Raw genomic sequence first — 27,334 nt, forward strand, 5'->3', positions numbered from 1 at the left:
CTATCACCCGTGTCTTACCCAAGAGGCAGCATGGCCTGGCGGCTAAGGGCCAACGGGCAGACTCTGGGGCACCTGGCCTGGGTTTGAGTTCCAGCTCCTCTACTTTCTTGCTGTGTGGCCTTGGTCAAGTGATTTCAACACTTTTGTGCTTCATTTCTTCACCTGTAGAAGGAGGATGACTGTGGTAGCTGCCTCATAGAGTGTTCTGAGAATGAGTGATCCCCAGCACCTAGGAAACGCTCAATAGATACTGACTGTTGTCGTGGTTCCTGCTTTCTGGTGAGGACAGGAACTGCTTCCCACACAGCTCTGGGGCAGCCAAACCCCCACCACTTAGCATGGTGTCCGGCACTCGGCCGGGGCATAGTAAACGTCAGATGAGGGGAGGAAAGACAGGAGACGGTCACTGGACTGCTCGTGACCGCCAGAAAAGAGTTCCACCGGCGCTGGTGCGCATCTGATGGCTGCGGAGGACGTGGGGCACTGACCCTGTGAGACCCCTGTGAGGAGCAGGACTGCTGTGGTCAGCTTTTGCCCCCCCGCCCTGCCCTTTTTTCTGGCCTTTTCTCCTGGCTGTCGTAGGTTTGACAGGTTTCTTTGTTTTATCCGACTCAGCTTTTCCCTTCTAACTACTGTGTCCTCTATCAGACTTGATGTTTTTGTCCAGTAAATTATTATATCAGCTCGTGTGTTTCCAGTACCCCTCTTAGCAACAGTGACTGAAATGGCCCCTCGTCACCTACTTTTGCCCAAATGTGTCTCTTAGCTTTTTGCTGCATCTTCTGCAGCCTCAGTAGTGATGTTTCTAAAATTATTAATTTCATTTGCTTAATATTTTCATTCTTTTAATCAAGGAAGCAAGTGTAAATACATTTAACTTACAAAGAATATAATATAACAGGAACTTGAATATTAGTTCAGATTAAAGTCTTCAAACTAATCTGACATCTCATTAGAAGTCATTATACTATGCAGTTATAATCTGTCTCTAAGATTAGGAATATCAGTAAGAAATAAAATATAGTTACTTTATGGGTGAATTTACTTTTTTTGTGTTTGTGTGAGGAAGATCAGCCCTGAGCTAACATCTGTTGCCAATCCTCCTCTTTTTGCTGAGGAAGACTGGCCCTGGGCTAACATCCGTACCCATCTTCCTCTACTTTATAGGGGAGGCTGCCACAGCATGGCTTGACAAGTGGTATGTCCGCGCGCACCTGGGATCCAAACCTGCGAACCCAGGGCCGCTGCAGCGGAGCGCGCACACTTAACCGCTGCGCCACTGGGCTGGCACCCGGGTGAATTTACTTTTGAACTTGAACTGTCAGAAACTTTCATTTTGTAATTCTTAAATTTTCCCATGGACTCAAACCAGATTGAGAGATTGGATGACCCAGACCGTGGAGATGTGTTTGTTTTTTATCAGTATATTGTTTGTTCTTTTAAGGTGGCCTGCTTTCATACTTCCAAATGCGTTTTTGAAACATTTCAATTAATTTAAAACTAAGAAAGACAATCACTTTCAAAATTCATTTAGTCAATAATGTTCCTCCTCATTTAGTGTGGTATAAACATGAGCATCTGTGTACTTCTTGGGTCAGGATTGAGTGGGTGTCTCAGCTGTGCTGGGCTCTGTGAGCCAGAATGTGCTGGGCTCAGAGAGGGACTAGGGGCTGTGAGCCCTGGTGCTGCTGTGTGTTCTGGCTGTGGAACTGGGGACAGAAGAGAGAAGGTTCTTTTTCTCACACTCAAAGCCCAGAGATGGCATCCCAGGGCTGGTGGCCATGCCACAGAATCAGAGCCTCAGACTTCCTCTGTCTTGTTGTCTTGAGCACGGCTCAGTTCCCAAGTTATCTCATGGTCAAGATGGAAAAAGTAGGACTTTTATATTCAGTACAACTGACTTTGTGCTAAGATTGAGATATAAAAATAAACACCATATGTGACCCTGCCCTTAAAAGATCCTTTGTTTCATGGTAGAGACAGATGCGTGGATGACTAGTGTCTATGTGAGGTTGAATGGAGTGAGTCCTGTAAGAGAGGAGCATGGTACTCAGGGTAGGCTGGGCAGCAAAGCTTAATTTTGACTGGGAATAAAGGAAGGCTTCATGGAGGAGGTGGGATTTGATCTTGACCTTGAAGAATAATCAGTATCATGACAGTCATCTGGGAGGCAGTTCCAGGGAGAAGAAATAATGTAAAGGGTGGTGCAAGGGCCTGAAAGGGTGAGGTTTTCCTTGAGCCCCAGTGGTGGTGAGAGTGGGCCACGAGGCCTGGCAGGTAGGTAACTCTCCTGCATTGTATGAGTCGGGAGTAGGTCATCCTCTCAAGAGGATGTCACATGATTGGCAAGATGTCCCCAGCCATGTGGTCAGTATGATGTCTATTCTAAAAGGTGGACAAACTAACCTTGAGAGATAACCCCGAAGGATCATTGTGATATCACATCGGAGGTGCTCTTTCCTCTGCCTGCACTCTGGAAGCAGGAGTGAGCCATTTGTAGGTGCATTGCTCCTGCCTAATACCTCACAACTCCCTGAACCCCACCGTGTCGTCACTGTGTGTGACCTCCCAGCAATCGCTGACGGGGATCTTCAGCAAGAAGACCCTGGGGCCCAGGGTCAGAGTGCCTGTCACAATGCGTGCAGCTGTGATTACTGACAGTCTATGCCTCTTTTTACTCGTTTTGTAAAATGCACATGTTACTTGCTATCAACTTTTCCTTTAAAACCTTGGGATTGATATGTGCAGGACTTGTCTCACAGGTGACATCCTGTGTCACCAACACTGTTCAGTAATTTCTGTGACATGGACGTGCTCAGGAAGCACGGGCTTTCCATTGACTGGGGCTTGTTTCACAGTGAGCCTCTGAGAGTGAGTTCAAGCCTGGACTTCGGGCTCCTGGTGGGGATGTCCCCACAGGGCGGCTGTAAGGCTCAGATCTGATAGAGCAGGAAAGCACTTTGCAGCGGTGAAGGTCACTGCAGATGTGCCCTCTTAAAGTCACTTGGCTTTAATCCACCCAAGTTCTCCCATAATCTCTTGCCAGTAGGAGGCTCTTTTAGAACATTTTAAGTTCAGAGAAAACTAAGAGTTTGTTTAATCCCACACTCTTCTTTTCAAGTGAAGGTAGTAGGATACTAAAAAGATGCCCAATGTCCCACAGCTTTTTAAGGGCAAATTTGGGACCAGTCTTCCAAATTTTGGCCCTAAGAGCCCTTTGTGAGAGTAAAAAATGACTTCGGAATCATCAACAATTAAATTATGTTCAGTATAGCTTTATTGGTTTTGTTTGTTTATTTATTTGGAGTGTGTGAATGTGTATATTTTTCTTTAAAAATTGGCATTCCCAACAGGGTATGCCCAGTGATTCCCTAAACTGGACTGATTAACTACCACCATACTGCCGCCCGCCATTCTTGCCTCTCGAGGGGAATTAATATGTTCAGACATTCGCACCAACCCACCAAGTTGAAAGGACATGAGTCCACCAGGATATCCATGTGTGGATAACTAGTGTCCACGCAAGGTTGAATGGAGTGAGTCCTGAACACTCTGAAAATTTATACATTAAAGGGGTTTCATATTTAAAATTTTATAAATGTTTATTTACTTGAGATTTCTTAAAAAGAAACAAACAAAAGCAGCCTGATTTCTGTACCTACCAAGTGAGAAATTAGAAGCTCTGGTGAGGCTCACGGTCTCCACTACAGCTGAAGTCTCCTTTTCTTGTGAGCTCATTCTTTTCCCTTTTCTCTCCCTTTCTTATTCACTTGTAATATTGCAGGTGCTCTTTCTCCTCCTGAAGTATTCTCAGATTCATCAGGTGAAACGGATAGGACCCCCAAAGGCAGCAACATTTTTCTGCCAAGGTGTGTTTTGGGGGTCATTTTTTTCTCCCATGCCTTTCATCCTTTCTCATGGGTGTGTAATCTGCCCCTTAAATGTAGACTGAGGGTGTCAGATTGAAATCTCGCTTTTTAAACTGTATCCAAGAGGTTCACCAACTGTCTTCAGAATGCAAGAGCCCGAGAGCCCCTGTACATGCCCTGACAGTCCCCCAATCTTGGCCCTGACTGGGAAAGACCCAGACCCTTGGAGTCTGACTGTGAGGGCCTGGTGCAATCGTGTGGGACATGACGTGGTATTATATGGCCATCAGAAACGACAGGAAGATGGCGTGGACAACGGGGGAAGTGCTTATTATGCAGTTGAGAAAAGCAGGCCACAAGATGGCTTGTGTGCCGTGACTGCAGGGAAGTAAGACCATAGATGACGGGGGAAGAAGGGGCTGAGTAATGAGAACGGAGGTTGGTGGAACAGAGCCTGGCCACGAGGAGCCCTCCTTGGTTCTGACAGCACTATGCTAGTTGAAAGAATAGACATTGGGACTGGACACTGCCACGGTCTTAGCCGTATGGTGCAGGTTGAAAGAGCAAAGCCAGGATGCGCCTGCTTCGGAAGTGATGCTGTGCTGAACCGGAGCAGTGCCATGTTTGACGGTGTGGACTAGCGTCCCTGGGCTGGTCCGTTTAGAAAGACTGGTTTTTCTTTAACCTTCTCCAAGATGATTTTTTATGTGGGAGGAAGAGGGCTGCACTGTAGTGCTGACCAAAACAAAATAAGATGTGTTTTTTCCCCATTCTTTTTTTCTCTTTTCTTCCAAACTGTGATTTTCAAGAGTCTGAGCCATGTTTGTTTTCACTGAAGTGGCTCTGTGTCCCAGCAGAGTTCCTAAAATCCCCTTCCTCTCACCAGCTCGCTCTTCAGTTTGCAGCGGGGAGTTCTGTGCTGCGAAGTGGTTGGGAATCCTCTGCTGGTTTCAGGAGGTGGCCTCCACGGCATCCCACGCTCAGTCTGCCGAGAGATGCTGACTTATTTTTTTAATCGCTGGAAGCACCTTTGAGGGTGTTTGGCCCACACTGCCACCATGGTGGGTGCTTCTGGGAACCCTCCCCACCCTGCCTGGGGCCTGGGACTGGCCGAGCCATGGGCCTTTGGGTGCTGCCCTCAGAGGGGGCAGCCTTTAAAACCGACCATCTTGCAGTGCACAAGCTGTTTTCTGTTGTTGAAGTAAATGCACTCACAATGTTCCAGAGATATAGTCACTTTATTTGCTGATCTCTATCTCTTCCTTTGAGGAATGTTCACTTTTCCGGATGAAATCACTGGAAACAAAATAGGCTGTGCCAGATATTTGAGCTATTAAAAAAAAAGTCTTCCTGCTTTGCTAGTGGTGCAAAGCAGTGTGTTATCTCAGGCCTTACTCCCCGAGCACCCCCCATGTGGGAGGCGGCTCGAGGGCTCGAGAGAAGCAGGAGACCCCATCCTTTCTTACAAGGGACTGACAGGAATAGCTCAGGCCGAGGCTGGAGGCGGAGAGGACCCAGGAGCCTATGGCCCCGAGCGGTGGTCTGGCCCGTGGCTGAGCAGCAGAAGGGCTTCCTGTGTGGCTGGTGGTAGACAGCGGGGGACTGAGCCACACATCCCCCACTATGGTTGCTAAACCCATTTGTGGTTTAGTTCAACATGTGCAGTAGTGTTTATAAAAGAATTCTAACCACTAGAGTTAAAACGTCTTCATGTAAATGCTTCAATTATTTTCCATCTGTGGAGCGTCAATTTGTATGAATCAAAATTACCCAGACTCTTCAACTTTTCTCATCCTGAATTCATCCAGCTGGTTTTTACAGAGTGACTGCTACGTGTCAGACCCTGGATGCTGGGACTATAGCAGTGAGCAAAACAGACAAGCATGCCTGCCCTCCCAGAGCTTACAGTCTATTGGGGGAGATAGGCAATGAACAGAACTGTTAACTAAATGATAAAGCTGTTGGATGGAAACAAGTGCTTGGGAGAAAAAAATAAAACAGAGCGGGGCTCTGGGAGTGCCGAGAGGGGTGAGGGACGGGTTGGAGCAGAGCTACCTGGGGCCATGGCTGTGGAAGCCAGCCTCCTGCTGTGGGCTTTCTGGAGGAAGACCACTCCAGGGAGCGGGAGGGCAAGTGTGGCTGTGCCTGGCTGTGCCGTGATCAGCAGAGGCCTTGTGGCTGGAGCTGGGGCAGTGGGGAGAGTGGCAGCAGGAAATGAGGTGTCAGGAGGAGGCTTCACTCCACATGAGTACTCTGCGCTTTTACTCTGCCTGAGACGAGTGGGAGAGGCTTGACAGGGGCAGCATGGTCTGACTTGAGTTTTGAAAGGGTCACTGTGTTGAGAAGGGACGGGGGAAGCTGGGATCCCCGTAAGGAGCTGCCTGCGATAATACAGGAGAGAGGTGATGGTGGATTTGGATGCCTCTGGCCAGCAGAGCTGGTGGGGTTTGCGGAGGGGCGGTCAGTTCTTGAGGTGCACGTCGATGTCCTCTCTCCAAGCTGTGGTGCAGTGATGTGGTGCAGAGGGATCCTCTCTTTATTCCAGCACAGGCCATTAATGAAACAAAGTAGGATATTTTTATTGACTAGTTTTTGTATTCTAAAAGTATTACACGCTGATAATCAACATTTTCAAATAGTTTAGAAGGTTGCGAGGTGAAATGTAGAAGTCATCTCCACACCTCCTTGGTGCCCCGCAGAGCAAGTCTGAGAACCCACTGGAACTTTCTGTGCATGGGCACACTTTGGTGGATGCCTAATTGTTGTTTTAATACCAGTGGGATCAGCCTGTGTCTACCGTGCTACAGCCCACTGTGTTCACCTGATGAGGGGAACATCTTTTCTCATCTGTGCACAGTCCCCTCCCTCTCTCTCCTCTGGCTGCCCGGGTTCCACTCCAGAGGTGTACCGGCATTTTTGATTTTTGATGGACAGTAAGGTAGTTTTCAGTGTTTTTTATTTTTGTTGCTATTGAAAAAAAACCCACAGTGAATATCTACATTTGACTCTTGGATGAGTCTATCTATAGGATAAAGTTGTAGAAGAAAGAGTTGGGTGAAAGCCTAGTGTTTCTCTTTTGTTAACTCGGTCGCATGCTGAGTGGCATGTAACAGTGCATAAGGACAAGTATGAAATGGCTGCATACACATGTGCTTGGTTTTCAATAGCATATCTTATAAGCACTTGAGGCTTGAATTTTTAACCCAGTAGCACAGATATAAGAATCTGAGTTACCATGCAGCTCACTAGTGATGCCAGATCACTCCTCCCTGGGGTCCTCAGTGCCCCCGTGGGCAAGCACACAGGCTCCTGCCTTCCTGGGTGCTGAGACAGGCCTAGAAGTCCGTGGGACCTTGGCTACCCTCCCTCTGCTGGAAAGGCCCCTCCCCGTCCTTCACACGCCCACTCGCATCCACCTTGGGTCCTCGGAGAGGCCTGACCGTTGTGTCTCCACAAGTCCCTCCCTCCTGTTCTTCCCACCACTTTTTATAGCATCTTATGTACCTCCATTCGCTACTGCACGTCAGTCTGCCCTCTTAGGACGTCAGCCCCAGATGAGCAGCAACCATGGCTATCTTGTTTACTGCTCCATCCCCAGGACTTAGAAGAGTGCCTGGCACATAGTAGGTGCTCAGACATCTGTTTGTAGAATGAATGGATCAATACATCCCTTGCTTTATGGGGAATGATCCTCCCCTCACTCTGGGCCAAACAGTGGTTTAGAAGAAATTTTAGTCATTTCCCAATCAATGAAGAATTTCCTACCCTGGATAATGAAGAAGAAACAAACCTAGGTCCAGTGTGTGCTCACGGCGAGGCCTTCAGGGCAGCACAGAACCAGGCCGGCGTTGTGTGTGGGGCAGCGAGGACACCTTCCTTCTGTGCTGCCTCTGCCATTACAGAGGCCTAAAGAGGGCTTTCTCCTGAGGAGATGTGCACCATGGTGCCTTCACTCAGAATGTTCTTGCTTTATCGTAATAGCCTTTGGCCTAATGACCTGTTCTGTTTTTTCTTTTTGGAACAAATTAAGGACATTAAGGGGGAGCTAGATGTGCTTATGTAATTGGTACCTTTTGTTTACCTGATACCTGTTATCAGGCCCAGAGGAGAGGAAGGAGGTTATGCCAGCTTCCGGCCTGGCCAAGGGCACCCTTAGCCACCTCCATTAACCTCTGAGACTCTGCACATCATTTTAGGGATGGCTCTGACTCACCAGTGCTTATATACGTCAGTGGCAGAAGTCACTGGAATCCAGAGATCTGGAACCGTTTCCCCTACTTCAGTCATTCTTAGATTCCCTAATTTCTGACGAGTGCCTCTTAGAATGTGTATTCAGCAAACATCTGTCGAGGGCCTACTATGTAGCAGGACACACATGGAGGACCACAAATGCATTTTTCAGGAGAGTGGGGAGGAAAAGGGTTGATGATTTGTACATCTACACTTAGGAATTTCTTGCTCTCAGGTTTCAAGCTTGCTGCTTAAACACCTCCTATGGGGCAGACAAGGTCCCAGGCTGAAGCACACTGGCCTTGCTCCTCGTGTGACTGGAATTTTAAGGTCTCTGAGGGGAGCCAGCCTAAGGGACTGCCCATCACTCCACTGATGACTGGCAGTTCACTGAGTGGCCGCAGCAGAGTTGCCCTCCTCGAGGCATCGGAGAGAGAGGAGGGAAAAGCTGGAAGTCCTGGTTCCTTATTCACTCACTCACTCAGATCTTTGTTGAGCACCTATGTGCAGCACTAGGGGGCGCTAGACCTGAGTGGTAAGTGAGCGGCACAGCAGAGCCCGCAGTCCAGGGCTCCCCCACCCTCCCAGCCTGTAGGACCTCTGGGATGGCTCTTCCCAGTCCCTTAACCAGTCTCTTTCTTGCGTCTCTTTCTCCTCCTGTTTTATGTGATAGGAAATTCCTGTGGTCTTATCATCCAGGTCGCTAGCTTTGTCTTTAATCTTGTCATTCTATTATACAGATCATCCATTAAAATGTTTATTTTGGTAATAAATTTCCTAAAAATTAAGAAAAAATATTTACTTATTTCCTGATTGCTCCTTTTTCATAGCAGGCTGTTCCTGTTTTATGGGTACAATAACCTTGACTTTCTTGGAGAATTCTCATCAGAGTTTGTTAGAATTTCTCTTATTCCCTGAAGTGTCTGTGTTTTCCCCAGAGATCAGTTCAAAATAAAAGTTGTCCTGTTGATTTTGGTCCTACTTTTTCATGGTTTGGGTTTTTATTCATTATAATTTATTTAATGATTGAAGATCTTTGGTTATCAGTTCATGTCTGTGAAGAACGAGGCTGATGTGTCCAGGTTTCCTGTCAGCCTCTCCTTTAAATGGGAGGGTGACTGTGGTTCTTCGAGAGACCGGGCATGGCTCCCGCTGGGCCTCCCTGAAGTGTGTCTGGGCTTGATGGGTCCAAATGCAGTTTTTAAAATTACTCTGGTGATTGCCCCTCAGTCCCATTTCCTCCAGCTTTGCATTTCTCAGCCCTCAGCTTGGCTCCTGCCCCAGGAAGGCTCATTCCCACCCTGGCGTTCAGGATGGTTTCTTTGTTTTCCCTCAGCCCAGACCTGTCTGCTTTCTCCCAGCATGTCCTCCAGCCTGCTGTTCCACTGCTGCATTCTTACAGGTTCCTTCTTGTCAACTCAGTGGACCCTGGTGGGGAGGAAGGGAGAGATGTGTGTGCCTCTCTTGAACTGGCTGTTTTAGTGTCATTTGGGGGAAGAAAACAAAGCTGGAGGAAATAAATGGGAAAAGTATTTTCTCGTCTCTGTTTCTTTCATTGTGATGGGAAGGAATCAAGAATAACTCAGCACACACTACCTTATCCTAGACGTTCATTTCAGAACCGTTGTTCAGAATTCAGGTGGCCTTTTCCTGTCACCAGGTTAGACTGTAAAAGCCTGTTTCATCATGTTTGGCACACAGTGTAGCTCATGAGGTAGAGTTAGGACCGGGAGCACGGCAGGAAGAGTGTCCAACAGGACTACTCCCCCTTGTGTGTCGCGTTTGTGCAGAGTTAACGGAACTCATTCAGCGTTATAGTCGAGTACTATAGTTCAGTTTCTTTAGAAGAAATAATCAGTCAGCTACTGGGTGCTGGACAGTCTGAAATATACTGAAGAAGTGCCACACTCAGTCCCTGTCCTCGGAAGGAGTGGTACTGACTCATTTGTCTGTCGCTTTGTACTTTCCCAAAGTTTTTTCACATCGGTTATCACCCTGGGCCTCGTCATAGCTTGGGAGATAAGGAGCACGTCCTTGCCTTACAGAGGACAGGGCTTCCGGAGGACAGGTGACTGGGCGCACAGAGACTCGTTCTCTGCTCACTGTCACAGTCTTCCTAGGACTGCACCTTCCCGTTGAGAAGCACCCAATTAATTACTAAGTATACAGTATATGTTTTTGGCGTCCATAAATATATTTCAGGAGAATTCGGTACCATGTAGCATTACAGACCAGTTTGTTCCAGCATGTCCACAGGCTTGGTAGTGGTTACGTTGGCTCAGGACCCTGGAAGAATGAAGGAAGCAGAACCAGGAAATACGTCTGGCTTGCTCTCCTTTTGAAGGAATGGGTTTGCAGGTTCTCTTGTTGCCCTTAGAGAAGTCTCAGTCTTCCCATCTTACACGTTTTTGTAGCCCAGAGGATGCTAAAACCAGATTCATTTTTATGGTTAGAGACATTTGTGCATGAAAAAAAATTCTGAGTAATATTCCCTGACAGGCCCAGGGCCTTTGGGGATGTTTTGGATATCAGTATTCATAAGACAGCCCTGAGAATCAGGCCCCCTTTCTGAGGGAGCAGCCTCCTGGTCAAGCAGGGCTGCCAGATCTGGGAATGACTCATGGCTGGACATGCAGGGTCCTGCTGGCGTTGGGCAGCATGGAGTCAGACAGTCAGGGTTGAGTCCTGACCTAGCATTTACGAGCTGTGGGGCCATTGACCAGTGATTTGAATTGTTGGCACCTCGGTTGCCTTCCTGTAAAACGAGGACAAACTGCATCATTGCAGGGTTTTTGAGGAACAAAAATAGTATGTCTGAAGCTCGCCTAGACCACCTGGCGGTGCTAAGCGGTGCTTGATACGTGGGAGCTGCTTTGATGTTGATTTACTCCTATGTGGACTCCCAGGCGGAGTGCAGAACCATGTCTGGTTGAAGCAGGCTTGCTTTATTTGACACCAACATGGCCGACTTCAGCCAAGAGAGCCTTCTTTGGGGGAGTCATTCGCTCATTATAGTTATTGAACGCCTATGTGGCAACATTAGGTGTTCTAGCTCTTCTAGTTCCTTCCTTGGTGGCCTTGGTTTCCCTATGGGATGGAGCATGGCTCCTGGGGTATGGCCTGCTCTGCAGCTGGTTCCCACTCAGGAGGGGACGCCCTCAAGTGAGCATCCACATACTAGAACAGAGCGCTGGTGTTTGGCTGGACATTAGGGGGCTTTGTTCAGGAAGCTCATTTTCTCTTAGAGTATAGGCCATACCCTATGCCCCCTCTTCTTACCTTAGAGTTATTTATCTGCAGCTCTTGGCCCCCTAGTCACATGTGTCCACCCCACCCCATCCCTCATTTTAAGGAGGGCATGAAGTGATGCCTGGAAACAAGCTGTGAGGGAAGAGTGACATTGTGTTGTCTCTGAGTGATGAAACTATGGCCTTGAGCCTTCTTCCTGGCCTTTCTTTCTCTGCCAAACTCTCTTCTCTGTGTTCTCTATGGAAAATATGGGTTATTTTTGTTTTTCTAAGATACAAATACATTAAAAAAACAAAAAAAAGACCACCCAAGTTGATTGGTACATTAAGACCCCTTAACATTGGGTATTGTCATTTTTCTTGTCTTATGTAAATATACAGAGCAGACATTCTGAGATTTTATTTTGATTGTCGTCAAGCATTTATTGCCAATTTTACTTTATTTGCAGTACTAAAAGGGCAAAGAATATTTTTTCTCTTGGCATGACAAATTTAACATTTGAGTCTTTCCTGATTTTCCCATTATCCTACTCCAGTTTAGTTGTTTTTCAGTTTTATTTAAAAGAAGTTGAGGTCTAGCCCATGGGCTATTTGTATTCCTAGTACTAGCTTAGTTCTGAAGCTTAGATCTTTATTGAATGAATGAATAAGGCTCACCAGGAGCAGCTGATAATGGCAGATCTTCCCCTCTTTCCAATTTTAAGTTGACACAAAACCATTGTGTCACTAAGCCATGTAATGCTTTCTAGTCTTTTTTCTTCCACTCCCCTCCTGACCATCTCTGAGCTTGGCCATGGCTGGTGTGACTCAAGAGGTCATGTGGTCCCAGGAATAGTGGTTGATCATTGTGCCATATTGAGTCTGTGGTGCCAGTCAAATCCTGGCCATGAAAGAACGAGTCTAACTATTCATCGTGGAGAACGTTTCTCGTGCAAGCCCTGAAGGCTGAGGGCTGATTCTGTTACTTTTGTAAAATCACCCATCATGGATTTCCAGAGATAGATGAGATTGCCTTGGCCTCCTTTGACCCATCTTGACCCTCCTCCCTGTACAGATAGGAAGCCCTTTTCCTGTGCACCAAAGCAGAGCCCATCTGCCTGTAAGTCCCTTTCTAGCTTTTCCTGTACCCTATGGAGGAAGGGACGTGTCCTTGCTTTCTTGATATTTTCATAGCATTTTATTCATAATACCTATACACTGCTTATATGTAATGTATTATAATAGGAAAATCTTGAATTTTAGAACCAGAGAACCTAGTTTTGAGTCTTGATCTCACCATTTATCACCATTTATAACCTTGAGTAAGTTAATTGACCTTTAGTTTCTTATCTGCAAAAAGGAAATAAAAATACCTACCTCAGGACTATTATGAAAAATAAATGTGATTGTGGAATATAGCTAAAATTGTGGTTAGAGGGAAATTTATAGCTTTAAATGCATGTATTAGAAAAGAAGAAAGCCTGAAAATTAATGAACTAAGCTTTCATTTCTAGAAGTTAGAAAAAGAACAAGTTGAAGCCAAAGATGGTAGAAGGAAGGAAGTAAAAGGGGGAGAAACCAAGGAAAAAGAAGACAAATATTCAGTAGACAGCTGAAAGAAAGCTAAAAGTTGATTCTTTGAAAAGGGGTAAAAATTGATAAACCTCTGATGAGATTGATCAAGAGAAAAGGCACACTGAGGCCGGCTCAGTGGCGCAGTGGTTAAGTGCACGCGTTCCGCTTCAGTGGCCTGGGGGGTCACGGGTTCAGACCCCGGGCGCACTCTGATGCACCGCTTGTCAAGCCATGCTGTGGTGGTGTCCCATATAAAGTAGAGGGGATGGGCATGGATGTTAGCCCAGGGACAATCTTAGCAAAAAGAGGAGGATTGGCAACAGATGTTAGCTCAGGGCTGATCTTCCTCTCCAAAAAAAAAAAAAAAAAAGGGGGAGAGAGAGGGGAAAGGCACAAAAACCTAATGTCAAGAATGGAAAGGGGGACATTACTACAGATCATTCAGTCTTTACAACAATTGTAAGAGGATAATATAAACAATTCTATGCCAATAAATTTGAAAAAAATGAACTGGATTCCTTAGAAAACCTTACAACTTTACAAATACAGTGCTCAAAGAAGTAGAAAATACCTGAATAATCTTCTACCTTTTAACTAGAATCTATGATTAAAGCTACTTAAGGAAAACTCCAGGCCTAGATGCCTTCACTGACAAATTCTGCCAAATGTTTAAGGAAAAATAAAGCCAATCTTACATAAACATCCATTTGTGATAAAAGCTCTTAGTAGAATTATAGTAGAAGGAAATTTTCTTAACCTGAAAAGTGATATTTTTAAAAATCCTATGGCAAACATCATTCTTAATGGTGAAATGTTGAAAGCTTTGTCTTTGAGACCAGAAAGGATCTCTACATTTTATTGGAAGTCCTCTCCAGTGCAGTAAAGCAAGAAAAAGAAATAAAAGCCGTAAGAATTAGAAAGGAAGAAATAAAACTGTCAGTATTTGAATATGATGTGAATATATGTATAGGACATCCAAATGAATTTATAGATTATTAGAAATAATAATAAGAAAAAAGGAAATAAATAATAAGTGCAAAGTTGCTGGATACATGGTGAGCATACAAAATCAGTTGCTCTATATATTAGCAATAAATAAAGTGAAAAATGTAAAAAGATACCACTTATAATATCAAATCTATTAAATACTGAGTAATACACTAACCAAAGGTGTGCAAGAATTCTATACAAAAGACTATGGATTGTTATTGAGGGAATTAAAGAAGGCCGGAATAAACGGAGTATATTCCATGGATTATTGTAAAGATCTTCATTCTCTCAGAGTGGTCTGAGGATTTGGTGAAATCCTAATCAAAATCCCAGCAGAGCTGGTTGGTTGGTGGAACTGAATAAGCAGATTTTAAGATGTATATGGAAATACAAAGGGCCCAGCATAGCCAAACCACTCTTGAAGAAGAACAAAGTGGGAGGACTTCCTCTGCTAGATACCAGGAATTCTTATATGATTGTGGTAATTAAGACAATGTGGGGGCCGGCCCCGTGGCTTAGCGGTTAAGTGTGCACGCTCCGCTGCTGGCGGCCCGGGTTCGGATCCCTGGCACGCACCGAGGAACCGCTTCTCTGGCCATGCTGAGGCCGCGTCCCACATACAGCAACTAGAAGGATGTGCAACCATGACATACAACTATCTACCGGGGCTTTGGGGAAAAAAAAAAAAGACAATGTGGTACTGTCACAAGACAGACACAGGGTGGAACAGAGAGCCTACATGAAGATCCACACATCTGTGGACAAAAGTGGCGCTGCAGAATAGGGAGGGAAGGAAGCTCTTTTCAACAAACGGTGCTGGAACAATTGATATCCACATGGGAAAAATGAAACTTGTATGTCGTATCACATACAAAAATCATTTCTGGATATGAATAGTAAAAACCAGCCAAGCCAAACCATTTAAAAGATAATGCAGGTGGATGAATATCTTTATGACCTCAGCACAAGAAAAGACTTCTTAAACAGGACATAAAAAGCACTAACTATTATAGAAAACATTGATAAATTAGACTGTATTAGAATTAAGAATATCTATGCAACAAATGACCTCGTTAAGGAGTGAAAAGGTAGGACACAGAGCAACGTATAATTTATGTAAGACATTAATGAGGGAAATCGGAGTAAAACCACGGTGTTACGACTCAGGCATCTGAAAGGCTGAGATCAACAGACTGTCTGTGATGACAGGACTTTAGCAGTAGCTCAGAAAGGCACAGCAGCATGTGACTTTCACATTTTATATTCTAGAATATTTGAGCTCAGCACTGAGGTGGTTATAGTCAGTGGTTAAGAGCATGGCTGGTGTGAACCTGTCTTTATTCAGATCTCAACTCCACCACTTGGGTAACTCCTTACCCTTTCTGTGCCTCAGTTTCCCTAGCTTTAACAAGGAGCATGATGCTAACAGCTCCCTCATAGGGTTGACAGTAGAGTTAAATGAAGGCCCCAGGACCCCAGGTTGCAGCCCATGCAGGGCCTGCCTTGATGGGAGCCTCATCCTGGGCAGCACCCTTGCAGATTGCCAGCACGTGCAAAGCACTTAGTAGGGTGCCTGCTGCCTGAGGGAATCTCCCTAGGTGGTAGGTGATGATTGGCCTCCCATCGCTGAGTAAAGGAGGGCTGGTGGCAGTGCCAGGGTACTGGGGGAAGCCTCAGTAAAAGTGCTTAGCCCAGCAACAGTAATCATGGGAAAGCAAAAAGCAAATCCAGCCCATCACTGGCACTCACTACCCTTTGGTGGTTTTCTGCGTTTTAAGAGCAGTGGCTACCACTTTTAGGGTGTCAGATGTATGCTGTGTGGTTTCGATTTCTCATCTCTAGTCCTCATACAGTCCTATGAGGGAAATACTCTCGTTTTAATTTTATTGACAGGCTGTCTCTCGAAAGGGGTGCTGCTGCTTCCCACATATTGGTGATATTTGAAGTCACAGGAGAGGATGAGACCATTGCTGGGAGGTACAGGAAGAACCTCAAGAACAGACTATGGGGCATACCGGTGACAGGAGAAGGAAAGGGGGTTTATGGGAGAGGGAAGGGAGAGCCAGGAGAGACCAGGATCACTGAGGTTGGAGCAGGGTGCTTTGGGAGGGGTGGGGCAGTTGGGCAGGGCCTGAACCCAAGTCCCCCAGAGGTTGGTGTTGCTCTGTGAATGTCAGAGATGAGTTCTCAGGTCGACCAGTGCTTAATATCAGTTGGGTTTTCTCTGTGGTACAGATCCTTGTCCCCCAGGCCCTCGCTTTTGCCTGCCTTCCTTGTGACTGTCATGTGGAGCTGCAGGAGGTAGTGAGGACACTTGGAACCAAGGGTGCTGGGTGAGGACAAGGCTCCCACTGAGGGGGCCCTGCCATGGGCTGCAGCCTGGGTCCTGGCGCCTTTGTGTACCATCTTGTTTAACCATCACTGAAACCTGGTGGAGCACAGCTCGGGAAACCAGGGCTCAGAGAACTAACTGGCTTTCTCGTGGTCACCAGCTCATCAATGGTAGAGCTGGGATTTGAACCTGAACTTTCCTGATTGCCACCATCCTAGGCTTTCACCTACATTATCTCACTAACTCTTTGGGCAGGAGATCTTCCCTTCTTCGTCTCACTTTCTGTCTATTTGGGTTTTTAATGCCTTGCCTCAGTTTCCTCTATAGGACTGTGAATGTCCTTGCTGCTTTCTGACCTCTTAGAGGAGGCTGAACAGTTCAATGAGACCCTATGTAAGATCTGCTTCAAGGGTTCAGAAGAAAAATGTCGCTAATTCTGAATTATTACAAGTCAAAAGTGAAGTAGTGATACAGAGCTTCCAAAAGTCATTTATATTTGGGTCTGGAATGCCTTGTACAATTTTACAAAAAGAGATTTGCCTTCCTAATTTTGTTTTATTTAGATTAATAATGGCATTCCTATATAAGCTTGGAGAATGTGTAAGTCGGGAGGTGGGGAAGAGAAGAACTGAAGAATTTGTGTGAGGGAGCTGGTTCGGCATTGAAATGAACTCTAGCACACACGAGGGCAGTTGAGCTGACTGTAGTTGTTAAACGTTGGGCTGTGGCTACATGGGCTACCAGTGGGGTCAGCTTGGCCCTCGTGCAGGTGTGATCTTGGGGATGTCACAGTCACTGAGCACAGTGCTATGGTGAGATCCAGGGCCCTGGACTGGGGGAAATCACCAACTTGCCACTGTGTGCAAGCTGGGCTTTCCTTATTCCCACTGGTCAGCTAAGCTTACGCCTCGTCTCCGATGCCGTCAGCAGCTCCAGTGTTTCTTGGTTTTGTTACTTGGCAGGGCATCTCTTCTCGGTGATTCAGGTCCTTGCTCCTAGCAGTCAACCGTGCCTTTTTGTGCTGAGCCCAGAGGCAACCTCTTCTCGACTCTTGGCACTTAGTAGGTGCTTAATAAATCTTGTGCAGAACTGATCCTCCCTTTGTGTCTAAACCATGGCTGAACCCAGATGAATTCCTCTGCCTGAGCTTTTCAAGTGTCAAGCTGCTTCTCCATCCAGGGCAGGCGCCTGCTCCTCCCTACACCTGCTCCCTGCAGCTGCTCTCTGGAGCTGGCCAGGCAGCCTAGCCAGTGGCTTCATCGGGCCACTTTGAGACTTGCCTGAGCCAAAAGCCCAGCTAATCCCTGAGGAGCCCGGAGCAGACAGCAGCTGCTCTGGGTAGAAGACTTTCTGCTGTTGCAGACAGGGGCTGGGGTGCTTCTAGGAGGGCCCTGGCTAAGAGCATAAGATTCCACAGAAAAAGAGAATGCTGTGAAACATGGCACCAGGGCCCAGGCCAGAGAGGCCTGTCCATGCTTTGTGGTAGCCCAGCGATTAGAATGACGTGCTGCCCCTGTGATTACGGAGCAGAGATGCAGCTAGCGTGCTGTCAGGAAGCGTGTGTGTGTGGCACCCGTTTAACTCTGCCTGGTAATGGCATGCGTGCATCTGGAGTACTTTGAAACACCATAATTTGAGTTTATTGGCCCCGTACGGTGCTGTGTTCAATTTTGGAAGCTGTGAAATCCATCAGATTAAACCCTTTTCATTAGCAATTAATTCTTGGGTTATAGGACACCTGACGTAAATTTGAGATCGTTTTTGGAAAATATCTTGGTATGGTGGAGAGAACAATACCTTAGCAAACATGCAGAGTTGGTGTCAAATGCTGGTCTCCACCATTCAATACTTGGGTGACCATGGGCAAGTTACTTAAACTCCCTAAGCGTCAGTTTTTTCAACTATAAAGGAGAGATAGAAGTAATGATAGTAATAATAATTACTATCTAATAATAATTACATTATAATTTACTATGTCCATAGTGCTTACTATGGACCGTGTATTGTTCACCCCTGTGTGTATTGCCTCATTTGATCTTCACAGTAATGCTGTGATACAGGTTCCATTATTGTCTCTCTTTTACAGATAAGGCCATTGAGGCCCAGACAGGTTAGTAACGTGCCCACTGTTGCCCAGCTAGTGAGTAATGAATGGGTCTGGAGTTGGAGCCCAGGCAGCCTGACTCTAGAGCCTGTGTTCCTTACTGTGCTTCTAGACTGTCTCACAGGGAATCGCAAGGATTAAATGTGATAACATGGAAAAGTACCTAGAACACAGTCTTGTACCTCGTAGGTATAACAGTGTAGATCACTCTGCCTACCCCGCCCCACCTTCTCCCTCCCGTCGCTTAAGCTGAGGCTTGGGACTCCTGACTGGTAGTTAGGAAAGTTTCGGGTCTCTGGCTGTGCAATCTGAGCACAGAGGGATGTAAAGGAGGGTGGAGTCACCTTTTCACCAAGAAGTCAGGGGGTCTTATCTGGTTGTGGACAGGTCTTTCCATCAAAGTGCTTTGTGTTTATGAATGTAGCTGGCGTCCTCCACCTTCTTACCTCTAGCAGGGAAATAATCATCCCTTTGCCCTTGCCTGGATTTAGAACATTGAGTTGTTACTCAGAAGTGATCAGTTTAACTTGTCTTTACTCTTTCTAGCTGACCCTCACATAGATGGTGTCAGAATAAACTGGGCTGAATTCGAGGCTTCAGTGGCTGAGTCAGTCATGGGGAGGGGAGGAGACAATGCCCAACACAAGCGGAACGTGGTGGAAACTCTGTGGAGAGTGGAGTCTGGGGTCAAAGGTGGATTATTTCCACCCACATTTTACCCCAGGTCCTCGTCCTGCCGGGTGGGTAGGATAGGCTGGGACAGGGCGAGCCCAGAATTGCAGGGACTCTGCCTGCTTTTGCGTAGTCTCACAAGTTCTCTGTCCTTTTCTCTAAGGGATGAGGAAGATTATTTAGTCAGGCTGTCAGTCTGTTGATCTAAGAATGCAAATTGTTCTTCAGAAAGCTCTTTGAGCTCTTCAGTAAGATGTTGAGGTTTACTTGTTGATGTGAAATACACACACCCCAGCATGTAACATGCACGTAGATGTCAGTGCCCAGAGTTTAGTTTATTGACTGTCTCCCACCTAGAGGAAACATTTTAGACTGTTCTTTGCAAAGGCAGTGATGGAAATGAAAGTTGTAAAATGGAGATGGCTTGCCTTTTCACTTGGGCATTTAAAAACCACAATGATATGTTTTTCTTTTATAGGTTTGACTACGGATTTTGAGCATCTGAAGTTGACCTCTGAATTGACGCGTTCCCTGCTGCTCCCTCACCCTTTGAAGAGATGTCTGTCGCTTACGATGATTCCGTGGGAGTAGAAGTGTCCAGCGACAGCTTCTGGGAGGTGATGCCCGTACTTTCTTTTTGATGAATGCAGAGACCAGGCCAATGGTGCCTGAGAGGTCTTTTTTTTTGGCCAGGATGGGGGGGATGAGATGAACATACCTCAAAACCAGCCAGGCACTGGTGGTCAGATCTAGATGGCAGCAGGTAGAGCTTAGCTCTCAGTGAAGGTGGTGAACGTTCCTTGCTAGAAAAGTGTGATGCCTAAAGAGGTTAAAGCGGTTTTTCACATCTCGTCAGTTTGTCCATTCTCGGGTCTTCCTTTTCATGTTTAGCCACGTTGTGACTTGGAGAGACACACACTAATTATTGGGCTTGGCCTGAGAGGCAGCATTACTGTTGAGTTTTGTATAGAAAAATGGATGGTAGTGATGTGACGTCATGCTGGACAGTGCAGGCAAGTGGCCAGAGGGCTGAACAAACTGCCCTCATGCTTGTTGGAGGATCTTCTGTCAGTCTATGCACATGAAGTTCTCCTTTCCTGAGCCCCACCTTCTTTTCCTGCCTGCTGGTCAAAGGAAAGTCCTTTTTTATTTTTTTGGTAAGAAAGATTGGCCCTGAGCTGACATCTGTTGCCCATCCTCCTCTTTTTGCTAAGGAAGATTGTCACTGAGCTAACATCTGTGCCAGTCTTCCCCCATTTTTCATATGGGACGCCGCCACAGCATGGCTTAATGAATGGTGGTAGGTCCACTCCCGGAATCTGAACCTGCAAACCCCAGGCTGCTGAAGTGTTGTGCACGAACTTAACCACTATGCCCCAGGCCGGCCCTGGAAAATCCATTTTTGATGAAATTTTGTTCTTGTGGCAAAACCCCTGGAACTTTCCTGGCAGATGTGGGCTTATTGGAAAGAGCACTGGCTTTGCAGTTGGAAAGATCTGGGTTCTGATCCCAGCTGTGCCATTACTAGCTGTGTGACCTTGGGTAAGTTGCTTGACTGATCTGAGCCTCAGAGTCTTCATCTCTAACGGGGTGATGATACTAGCCCTCATGGGAGGCTGCCAGGAGGAAATGAGAATATAGACATAGGCATAAGCATCCACGTGGGCGCTTTCCTGACGCAGGAGGCTCCAGAGGTGCAGGAGATGAGGATGATGCCCTGGGGTTTACTGGGGGCTCGCATGAAATAGCTTTATAAACTTAATTAGGTGTGTGATTTTGCTTGACATCAAATGCTATCTGATATTATAGTCTAATAGAAACAAGTGATCACAGGTGCCCAAGTTTAAAAAGGATGGGCAAGGAGCTCAGAATTCTTTTTTTTTTGTGAGGAAGATCAGCCCTGAGCTAACATCCACGCCAGTCCTCCTCTTTTTGCTGAGGTAGACTGGCCCTGGGCTAACATCCGTACCCATCTTCCTCCACTTTATGTGGGACACCGCCACAGCATGGCGTGACAAGCAGTGCATTGGTGCGCGCCTGGGATCTGAACCCGGGCCACCAGCAGTGGAGTGCATGCGCTTAACTGCTACGCCATGGGGCCGGCCCAGAGCTCAAAATTCTATCAACACTTTTCTTTCCTATGTAAGGGGGAAACGTTATTATTGACTTTTAGCTGAATACTTCATTTTATTAAAAATATGTGTTTATTCAGCACCTACTGTGTGCTAGACCCTGTGAGGCTCCAGTGGGAAATGTTACAGCCCGAGCCCCTACCCCTCAGCTGGTAGCAGCCTTCCTGGTGGGTATCTAGGCTGGAGCTTGTTTCAGTAGCCAGAGAGGCACATTGGCCCTGGGAAACATTTCACAGAAGGCAGCAAGAGTGACAGGGGCAGCGAGAGTCATGGGCATGTCCCAGCCTCTCGGCGGCAGGGGCTCCCTGGCTTTGTCAGGTGCATTCTCACGGGGTGGGGGGAGGGTTGTGGTGAAACTAGATGAAGCTGTATTAGGACAGGCGGTTATAAGGTGCACTTGGGAGGTGCTTCTGGGACAATGCTGGAATTCAGTACTGCGCCTCCGCCCCCGTATGCCGGTCTGGGTTCACAGGTGGGCAGACCCCGCTTGCTGGCGCCCAGGGAGGCTGTGGCCTTGCCAGCATTGCAGAAGCACTCAGGAGCCAGTGGTGGCTGTACAGAGCCTCCTGTGAGTTCCTGTGGAGCTGGCCTTTAGAAATGCAGGTCCTTGTTATTTTCAACACTGAACCAAAACTAAAGATAGAATTCTTTAAAGTCATGGGGAAACTTTCTGTTTTGTAGCTGTGGTGACATTACCGTCTGGTATTAATCAGAACCTGCCTTGAGCTAGGTGGTGGTGCAGAGAGGCTAGCACACACGGAAGGCCTTGCGAATGACACCAGGAGAGGCAATGGGGCAGATTCGGACGTGTGCTTTGGAGCCAGGTGGCCTGGGTTTGACTCCCTGCCTCGTCACTTACTACATATGTGTGGCTTTGGGCAAGTTACTAAGTTTTCTTTGCCTCAATTCTCCAGTCTGTAAAATGGGAGTAATAGTAGCAGAAATGACAGAAACTGCTCTGGGAAAATTGAGTAGCTAAATACAGTGTTATTACAGAAGTCTTCAGCTGCTTGTTAAAAAAAACTGTCGGTGGAAGTTGCCAGTATGTATTGTCAGCATATATTAAATCAAGTAGCTTTAACAAGTTTTGTCATTGATTTATGTTCTGAGGCTCCCTGTTAAATTCCTGCGATAATGTTAGAGACAAGAGCCTCTCCTTTTGTCTGAAGAACGCTAAGGCAGATGGGTTTGTTTTCTAGGCAGGCTCTGCTCATCTTGTAATGCTGTCCCTGAAATTCCTCTTCAGCTTGTATAAGTCAGCAGTGCCTCCTCCTCCTCCTCATCCTCCTCCTTGGTGGATGTTCACTGAGTGGAGGAGTGATTGCTCAGACTGAGCTGGCCTGCTTGGCTCTCAGTGACTCAGGTGCACGCTGCCAGCTGCACATCTCTCCAAGTTGCCAACAAGTTCCCTCTTTCCCATGGAAGGTGACTTCTCAATGGTGTGACCCACAGGGGTGCACAAATCTAAAGAAAGCCTTGTGGTCTCAAGGTAGAAAAGTCATTTGTGCTTAATTTTACTCCTTTCCACCAAAAGATAATGACCTGAGTGAGTCATTCCAGAACCGTCTTCTGCATGCTGGCTGTGTGCCTGTGCAGGAGGGACAAGGCCCTGCTCTCTAGGAGCCTTTGGCTGTGACATTTGGAGGTCAACTCCCCAAGGGAGGAGACAGATGCTAGACAGACCGTTGTGCAAGGTGCTGTAGGATTTGCTAGGGTGCACAGGGGGAAGAGGGGCTCCTCTTGGGGGAGAGGGCAGGAAAGGTGGCATGGAAAATGAGCGGGATTGGTGCTTACTAAGCACTCAGGTGTTTGCTAGATGAATGAGTGAGCAAGGACTGATCTGTGGGAGGAGAGATGGCCCACAGGGACATAATATCAAATAGAAGTATTTAGTGGGTATTTGGAGGGGACACTTTCTGTATTACCCGACACTGTAGTAAGAGATTTAGAAAAAAAGAGGAGGGGTGATCTGATTCCTGCAATGCAGGTGCTTATAATGTAGCTGGGAGGAGAAAGGAGAGTGGCCTCTGTGGAGTATGAGGGCAGAGGGGCCAAGCCACAGCTCTGCCCCTCAGTGACACAGAGTTCAGAGGAGAAGGTCTGCTGGCTGGCATCACCAGAGAAGGTGTATGGGGTACGTAGGGCTGGGCTTTGAGTTGGGAACAGGGAGAAGAGATGGCATTCCAGGCTGGAGCAAAGTCTAGAGGCTGGAAAGAGTGTGACCACAGAAGGATGAGGATCTTGACGTTTTTGGAGCCAAGGGCCTGTTTTGGGGGTGAGAAGTCATGCGGGATTGGGTAGGTTGGGGCCAAGTGGAGGCTGTTCCCCAAGTGGGTGGCTCCTTCAGCAAATTGGAGCCTGGCACATCCTGCCCGAGAGCTTCCCAGTGGGGTGTGGGGTGGCTCGGCTGCCTCTGGCGCATGTTCTGGCTCACTTCCCAGAGCCTGCGGGCCCTCCCACTGTGTCCCCCACTTTCAGGCCCTGCATCTGGGTCTTCTCTTTGGCTCTGGGTGCTGGTGTACAGAGAGAGCCAAGGCTGCAGGCTGAGGGGCTTTTCAGGTGTCACCAGTACTTCCTAGGAAAGCCTGGCCTCCTCTGCCCTTGGTGGGCTCTGGGCATGTGATGGTGGGTTTGTCCCCGGCAGGCCTGAGTGCTGCTGCCCGAATCTCCAAGGGCTTTTTGGGGGCCTGGCTGGGAGAGGGCAAACTACTAATTTTGGGAACTGGACCCTGAATCTGCCTCATCCCTAAGGCAGGAGTTCTGCTCACCTGTCAGCAGTATGTGCAGTTACAGTCAGATCTCCCTGGACGAAGCCAGGCTGGGGCTGACCTGTACTGCACTCTCTGTGGCACAAAGTGCCTTTGAGGAGAAGAATATCTGGGAGATGAAGAGGACGTAAATACCTTGCTGTAAAATGTTCTGGGAATGTTAGCCCTAAAGAGTTGGCATGTGACTCCCAGTATTTACTGTCTCCTTCAGAGAAGGCTCCCCCTGCAGGTTCCTCTCAGACGTGAGCTGTGTGGAGACAGCACACCACGTGAGAACGTCTCCACATGTACCGCTGTTTTGTCTGGAAAGCCATCCATGTGGAATGGTGTGCACTTTTCCCATCCTTCTGGACCAATTTTGTGGCTAACATATTTAGAAGATGCCACTGGCCCGTCTTCATGGGTTCCACAAAGCCTGATTTGGCATCGGCCACAGTCCAGGCCCTGGGTTGAGTCCTGGGGTCCCGAGATGGGTGCACAGTCTTAGGACCCCAGAGCCATCATTTGCTGTGGTGGGTAGTTTTGGGGCAGCAGGGCTAGTGCTGTGAGTGGGAAGCGTCAGGCATGTAAAATAAATATTGCTTGGCCACTCAGCATCAGTCATGCATTCCTTTTGTTGTCTGGCCACCCTCCACATACACAGACCTGGACGGACTTCTGTGTACGATGGCCTGTCTGTGGGTATCAACCCTATGGGGCGGTGCACGTGAAGTTCATGTCCATGGGTGCAAGTTGTGGATTAGCTTTGTTGTACTGTGCTCAGAGACATATTTCCTAGCAGGCTGGTGGCATACCTTAATTTCACTGAAGTTTCTAAATAGAACCATTAATTCATTCTTTCAATTGAACCAGTATCTGCTGTGCCATGACCAAGGATGAGGGCACTGGCCTCCCTGTGCCGTGTTCAGTCTGTTCTCCACTCCGCTGACTCTCTGGCCGGGGTGGGAAGCTTCAGTTTTCTTCATCACCTTCAAAGTAAAACCACACTCTTCAGCATGACTGAAACGTGACCCTGTGTTGGCAGCTGCTGGGCCGCCTGGCCCTCCCTGAGGAGCTCTGCCCTGGGCTGCAGTCAGGGTGGCTCCCGCCCACAAAGAGCAGCCTCTCTGCCTGGGAGGGTCCGGGCTGAGGCTGGTGTTCTTTCCTCCAGCCCAACCTCCATTTCTTTCTCAAGGAGCTCCTCCTCCAGACAGCCTTCCCTGATCCCTCCTGCGGGCTTAGGCAGCCTCCCTGCATGCTCCTCCAGCATGTTGTACCGTCACCATTTGCTTCTCCCTGTGGGCTGTGAACTCCGTGAGGGCAAGGGCATGGTTCTCACTGTGTCACTTAGCATGGTGCTTGACACACTGAGTGATTGTCAATTGAACGTACGAGTGAATCAGAGAAAGGACGTGGTTTAATGCTGGGAGTAAGACATGCCCTGCCCATAAGAAGCTTACAAACAAATATTTGGAATTAAAATATGTATGCAAATAACCATAATACTGAGCAGAAATCATTCTTTCAGTAAACATTTACAGAGCACCTATATGGTAGGCCCTATTCTAGGCCTTGGGGATACAGCATGAGTACCACAGACAAAGGTGACTTTAAAATAGTCCAGATCAAATGCTGTGAGGATGCAGAAGGGGGCTGTGCCTGCTGAGTGGGCGTAGCAGAGCTGCGTCAGAGGTGGCTCTAGGACAGCAGTGACTTTGTTGTATCCCGTGCATGAGTGTGTACGTTCATAAAAGTCGTTGAGCTGTGTGCACACTGGTGTTTGCTTACAGTCTGGAAGCGGGAATGTTACACTATAACAAAAAGTTTAGAAATAAAAAACAGTGATAATGGCTAGCATTTATTGCATGTTCACTCTGGCCTCTGCTCTCAGTCCTCACAACTGCCTTCTGAAATGGTGATCTCCACTTTACAGGTGTGAAACTGAGGCTCTGGTGGTTTGGTGTTGCCCGACTTCACATAGACAGTAGTTGGTGGAGCTGGGATTTGGGCCCAGGCACCTACTCTCTAGATCTGCTCTCCTGCCCCTGCTCTCAGCCTCCTGGGAGCTCGGTATAGAAGAGAAGCGTTCCTTTGCAGTGGCTGCCGCACACTTCAACGCTTCTGCTTCCATGTGAAGAAGCGGACTCCTGGCTGGCACCACCGTTTGCTAGTACGTGACCCTGAGGGCTCGGAGAAGTGCAATAACCTGCTCAGTCTCCCAGGCGGTGACATGGCATTGCTAACTCCTCCTTCCTGGGGTGGCTGTAAGAATCACAGATAACATCCACAGGGCCAGGGTCCCCGTGACCCCCGAGCCCCAGTGGTCTCACAGTGTCACCTCTTCGCTTACTCCATTTCTCGGCCACACGCATGGACGTTGCACACGTGGAGACGGGCCAAGGTGGGTGAGTCAGATGGCCTCTCCTGGTGTCGGTGCAGCCTTGGCCTCCACTGTCTGAAAGCCGTTGTTGTGAGAGCCGGGTAAAGAGCTGGTCAGTTTTTAACTGGCGAGACTTGAGCACTCAAGGTTTTTGTTGTCAAGCTTGTCCTCGGAAGATAAATTTTTGTTTTCTCATTTGGTTTCAGTGATGTCAAGTATCTTGTTTAAGCCATGTAAGAGAACACATTTTCCCTTTCTATTCAGTAACAAATAAATGACACGATTTTAGAACTGGAGGGGTTTCGAGTGCTAACTTAGACTCGGGGGTGCTTAGCTCCATTGAGACATTTGTATACAAACATTTGGACTGGGCCTGGTGGGGCTGGCGCTGAGGGACCCAGGTACAGAGATGGGGGCAAAGGAGCTCATGGTCTTGTGTGTGGGGGTGGGTGTAACAGGAGTCATGACGGTGACACCAGAGATTCTGGTGCGGGGGACTGGGGGAGGGCTGGCATACTGTAGAGGCAGCAAGTTGGGGAGGGGGTGGGCATGGGACGAGGGGGAGGTGCTGCCTGGAGGAAGTGCTGTTCCCGCTTTTCCAGTCTGGCCATTTCCCTGCTAGGTAATTGGGCTTTGTACCCCAGCAGTTCACTTGATTTTGGGCATCTCTCTAGCTGTCCCTGCCTCCTTTCACTGTTAGTTTCTGCCAAAAGCTGCCAGTCTTCAGTAAGCCCTTACTTACAGACCAGCCAGGTGGTGGCAGCTCTTACAGCACCTGCCTGGAGTGTGAGGGAGAATAAAAGAGGGCAGTGACCTGGGCACTAGGCAGCCATGTGCTCCTGCCGTTCGCTGGGCACTTGGCTGAAGGGTGAACGTGGGCGTGCGCTCATGTCCGGGAGACCGTGAGCTCCGGAGCGGGGTCTCATAGGTGGGCATGTGCTGTGCTCGTGAACAAGTCCACGGGTGTCATCGGGCCTTTATGATGTCTGAGCAACGTGAGCCAAGGGCGGAGAGTGCGGTGAACCTGGCTGACCAGCCTTAAGGAGTTCAGTTCTTAAATAACTTTGTTTAAACAC

The 27,334-nt window shown here is 47.7% G+C and overlaps 1 protein-coding gene across 3 annotated transcripts in view; it reads left to right on the forward strand.

The window, feature by feature from the left end:
- Positions 1–27,334, forward strand: part of PACSIN2 (protein kinase C and casein kinase substrate in neurons 2) — a 143,688-nt gene that overhangs the window by 81,958 nt on the left and 34,396 nt on the right. For all 3 annotated transcript variants that reach the window (XM_087448802.1, XM_087448800.1, XM_087448801.1), the window contains exon 2: positions 19,478–19,616. In XM_087448802.1, the coding sequence (XP_087304928.1) occupies positions 19,557–19,616 (60 nt within the window). In that variant the 5' untranslated portion in view covers positions 19,478–19,556. The remainder of the gene's footprint in view (positions 1–19,477; positions 19,617–27,334) is intronic.

The sequence above is a fragment of the Ceratotherium simum genome, chromosome 25 (assembly GCF_057802395.1).
Source record: "Ceratotherium simum simum isolate JZ-2026a chromosome 25, ASM5780239v1, whole genome shotgun sequence".
In the NCBI taxonomy this organism is placed as follows: domain Eukaryota; kingdom Metazoa; phylum Chordata; class Mammalia; order Perissodactyla; family Rhinocerotidae; genus Ceratotherium; species Ceratotherium simum.